Raw genomic sequence first — 4,243 nt, 5'->3', positions numbered from 1 at the left:
GGATGAGCTGGGACCTGTGTCCTCCTCCATGCTGTGCCACCCTCACTGTCCCCCACTTAGCACAGTCACTAGCTCTGTCTGCATCTAGCTCAGCTCTGCAGGGGACAGTGCCACCCACCTTGCTGCTGTGTTGTGACACTCTTGGGATACTCCAAGCCCACGGGAAGCAAATCCTACTCCAGAGTTTTGCATCCCTTCAGGTGAACCCAGCTAAAATAAAAGCTGCAAGCACTGCGTGGATGTGGGCCTGGCATCGTGTCCCCTCCCTTTCTCCTTAGGCTCCTGAGGATCTGGGCGTTGGAGCTGCGCTCTCCGGTCGCCTTTGCTCCCATGACCAACGGCCTGTGCTGCATGTACTTCCCGCACGGCGGTTTTATCGCTACGGGGTACGTATGTGAGAGAGGAGAGCAGAAAAACACGTGGCTCTTCCCTCCTCCTGCAGCTCTGGGTCTGCTCAGCAAGTTCTGAGCTTCCCTGGGGGATGCAGGCTGCTTTCCTGGCCTGGGGAATGTGTGGTTGCCACAAACCTGGGATATTTGAGGGTAATTAAGTTTTCACGAGTCCCTCTGCGCTGTTCTCACGGTTCGTTTGGGTCCCGTTGCAGGACCAGAGATGGCCACGTCCAATTCTGGACAGCTCCAAGGGTCCTCTCCTCGCTAAAGCACTTGTGTCGCAAAGCTCTGCGCACTTTCCTGACGACGTACCAGGTCCTCGCTCTCCCCATTCCCAGGAAGCTGAAGGAATTCCTCACTTACCGGACATTTTAAGGCAGCACGGGAATTGGAGGCATGGAGGGGAGAATCCTCTGCCCAGCGGCGGAGCTCGGCCTGGGGCAGAGGACAAGGACACACCACAGCGACGATGTCTCGCTGATTCGTGGGGCAGGAGGATTGCTACTCCCCTTGTTTTGGGGGTTGTGTCTGTGAATGTGGAGGGATTTTTTTTTGTGTGTAATAATACTAGAACCCAGCAAAAAAAAAAATGCATGCAGAGGGCAAGGGACACAGCTGCGGTGGGGACATGGGTCCCCTGTCCCTCTGCTATCTGCACATTTTGGGTCAGGTGCTTTAGCTTCCAAGTGCAATGTTGTGGGTTGTTAGCAGCTGCAGTCCAAGCCTAGCTTTTGTCCTACGTACAAATACTGGGGCTAAAAACCATCCCTGAAAAAAACAACCCTCACAGGGACCGGCTCGTGCTGTAGCTCAGTTCCTGGAGGGGTGTGGGCTCTGCTGCTCTCCTGGACTGGGCATGAGCTGGACAAACCCGAGCAGGTTTCTGTGGACAGGATGACAGCGATGACAGAATAAAATCATTCCTCACATCTTTTCTCTTGGCTTGTAGAAGTGACTTGGGTTTCCATCAGGTTGGGGCTCAGCCCTGGAGGTACAGCTGTTGGGCTGGCAGCAAGTGCTCACTCTGCTCTGAAGTGTAACGGACCAATAAGTGTTCAGTGGTGGGTACTGGGGAGAGTGAGGCCACCAGGAAGGTGGGACACGGGGCTTCACGCCGCTCCCAGCTGCTGTTCCTCTGTTGCTTTCTCTCCATGCTGGAGCTTGGTGCTCCAGGAGCCTGGGTGTCCAGACACGCTGTGGATGAAGCAGTCTCATGTGCTTGTCTCTCACCAGTTTAGCTGTTGTCTGGAGTGACAGCATGTGCGTTGTGTCCCCTACGTGATAATGGGCCACTTGGTCTGGGTGCAATCCCAAGTCTGTGACCCCAACTGATGGAGAAGATGGGGAATGTCTCCTCTAAACCACTCCCTGGGATGTTTTCCCTTGTGAGCAGCTTGAATGCAGAAAGCTGGTGTTCCCTTAACCCATAGAGGTGTCACCCACAACTGTCTTCCCTCTTGTCACAGGGCGGGGATGTCACCACAAGAAACTGTGCTGTCCCTGTGAGGCTCACTGTGCACATCTGCCCAGCTCGGCTGCATGAGCCACGGCGCTTGTACCACCCAGGGCAGCTCTGCCCTGCGAGGAAGGGAGGTTCTGCAGGCAGGTGACAGCAGCCTGTGTGCGTGTGACACCTTTGCAATGGGACAGGGCTGGAGCCTCTGCCACCTCCTTGCTGTAGAGGAGAAAAAAAGACAAGTGCAACCTGCTTTAGAGGGATGTGTATTTCCCGATGAAGCTTAGAAACAACACTGCCCGACTCTCGTGCCCCAGCTGCGGGCTCAGGGCTTGCAAAAAAGGCAACAAAAAGCTTCAGGGAGCAGCTCCGGGCACGGGAACGATGATCCCTTCCAGCTTCTGCGAGATCTGGTGTCACACGTGAGGATCCACCCAGCAGGTCTCAGGCTTCAGCCACGATCAGGTCCCTGGTGACTTGGAAAGCGGCGATGAGGGAGCTCAGCTGGATCTTTTCACTGGTCCCAGCAGCCAGGCGGTACCTAGAGCAGGGGGTAAGGGCAGGGTCGGGTGTTTACACCAGTGTCTGCGTCCCAACAAAGTGACAGAGCTGGGTGGGATGGATGCGCAGGTGCTGGGGGTGTCTGCCAGCAGTGCCCACCACAGGACCTGGCACAGTGTGGGTAGCAGTGGGCACGCTGGCAGCCCCCTCACCGGGGTGTTTTGGGACAGGAGAGGGGACACGTACTCGATATCTGCCATTTTGATCAGCAGCTGGATGCGGATGGAGGGTGGGAAATCGACTGTGGAGAGAAGGACACGGTGTGCATCAGCATGGGCTGGGGAGGGATGGTTGTCCCTCCTGGGGTCAGCCAGGAGCCAGCCCCACGAGTCCCCACCTCTGTGCACAAACAGGTGGATCTCGGTGAGGATGTCCTGCAGAGCCAACCCCTTCAGCGTCTTCAGCTCCATGATTTCTGATTTGAGAGTGAGTGAAGGGCTTTCTTCCAGGTTTTTCCCGGCAAGATCCCACTCCTCATCCCCACAACAACCCTGAGGACCCTCCCCAGCAAGCAGCAGCCACCTCAGCAGGAGCAGGAGCCCAGAGACCAGGAAGCCCTGGTGAAGAGGAGGATATACAGCAGCGGGGATCAAACCCCAGGGCTGCGGGAGGGACAAGGATACTGCGATAGGCGGTGGAAAAGTCCTGGTTCAGCATCCAGTCGAGGATGTTGGCGATGTCAGACTTGAGGGGGTGTCCTGTGCAGGTGTAGACGTTCTCCTCCGTCACCATCCCAAAGGCCATGGTGGTGCTCTGAGGAAGAGGAGGGTAGAAGAGGGATGAAGAGCTTGGCCCTTCCTCCACCAACTGCTCCAGGGCAGCTGCCTGTGTGGGGCTGACCATGAGGGGACAGTGGCCATGGCCACAGTCTGCACCTGCAAGATATTGAGGGCTCTGCGCATGTCACCATTTGAGAGAGTCACCAGAGCCTTCATCCCATCCTCTGTCACATCCACCCTGGAAAACAAGACCTGGGGCTGCAGAGGGATCCAGCGCTGCCAGAGGGAGACAGAACCGTGGCAAAGCAAACCCGCTGCTCCTCCTTGAGTAGAGAAATGGGGAGAAAGGGGGGTTGGAGGAGCCCCCCGTGCCCCCAGCTCTCACCCCTCCTCCTGTATGACGTGCTGCAGCCGGGGCACCATCAGGTCCGGGGTGAGGGGACCGAAGCGGAAGCGCGTGCAGCGGGACTGCAGGGCGGGGATGATCTTGGAGAGGTAGTTACAGATGAGGCAAAAACGGGTGTTTTCTGTGAACTTCTCAATCACTGCAAAGGGAAGTTGGAAGATTGGATGTGAGGAAGAATTTCTTTGCTGAAAGGGTTCTGAGGCATTGGAAGGGGTTGCCCAGGGCAGGGGTGGAGTCCCCATCCCTGGAGGGATTGAAGAGTCGTGTAGACACAGTGCTGAGGGACATGGGTTAGTCATAGGGGACTTGTCAGTGTTGGGTTCATGGTTGGACTCGATGAGCTTAAGAGGTTTTTTCCAACCTTAATGATTCAGTGATCCTAGGAAGAGCCTGGTCCTCATGTGTCTCCTCATACAGGCTCCCACCCCACACCCAGCTGGGAAAGGCTGATGGGGTGCTGAGGGCGTGGGGTACCCAGTGCCCCTCACCTCGCCTCAGGGCGTTCTGAGCATCCTGGGTCATGGCATCAGCTTCATCCAGGATGACGAGTTTGAAGCCTTTCCTTAAAAAGGGAGAAAAAAAGGGGGTGGCTTTGGCCCTGGCTGCTGGCTTGGTGCTGGAGAAGGGGGAGCGGGGGACACTTATTCCCAGTGTGACCCCCACCGGACCAGCATCCTTATCCCTCATCCTTACCACACTCATCCTCCCC

The 4,243-nt window shown here is 56.7% G+C and overlaps 2 protein-coding genes across 2 annotated transcripts in view; one reads left to right on the top strand and one right to left on the bottom strand.

The window, feature by feature from the left end:
* The window catches only part of WSB2 (WD repeat and SOCS box containing 2), a gene marked incomplete at its 5' end in the record, with an annotated part of 2,738 nt that extends 1,938 nt beyond the window's left edge, over positions 1 to 800 (top strand). The window contains 2 exons of the mRNA XM_010172306.2: positions 279 to 386; positions 605 to 800. Coding sequence (XP_010170608.2) covers positions 279 to 386; positions 605 to 767 — 271 coding nt within the window. The remainder of the gene's footprint in view (positions 1 to 278; positions 387 to 604) is intronic.
* A 1,465-nt stretch (positions 801 to 2,265) lies between these two features.
* On the bottom strand, positions 2,266 to 4,096 carry RFC5 (replication factor C subunit 5; the record flags this gene model as incomplete). Its single annotated transcript, XM_010172305.2, has 7 exons — positions 2,266 to 2,389; positions 2,596 to 2,650; positions 2,747 to 2,824; positions 3,033 to 3,162; positions 3,285 to 3,366; positions 3,514 to 3,673; positions 4,023 to 4,096. Coding segments are annotated over 7 exons (676 nt in total), but the record flags the coding sequence as incomplete, so codon positions are not given.
* Between the last annotated feature and the right edge of the window lie 147 nt (positions 4,097 to 4,243).

Source organism: Antrostomus carolinensis, unplaced genomic scaffold (genome assembly GCF_000700745.2).
Source record: "Antrostomus carolinensis isolate BGI_N321 unplaced genomic scaffold, ASM70074v2 scaffold34147, whole genome shotgun sequence".
Taxonomy (NCBI): domain Eukaryota; kingdom Metazoa; phylum Chordata; class Aves; order Caprimulgiformes; family Caprimulgidae; genus Antrostomus; species Antrostomus carolinensis.
This window is presented reverse-complemented; position numbering and strand designations above follow the sequence as displayed.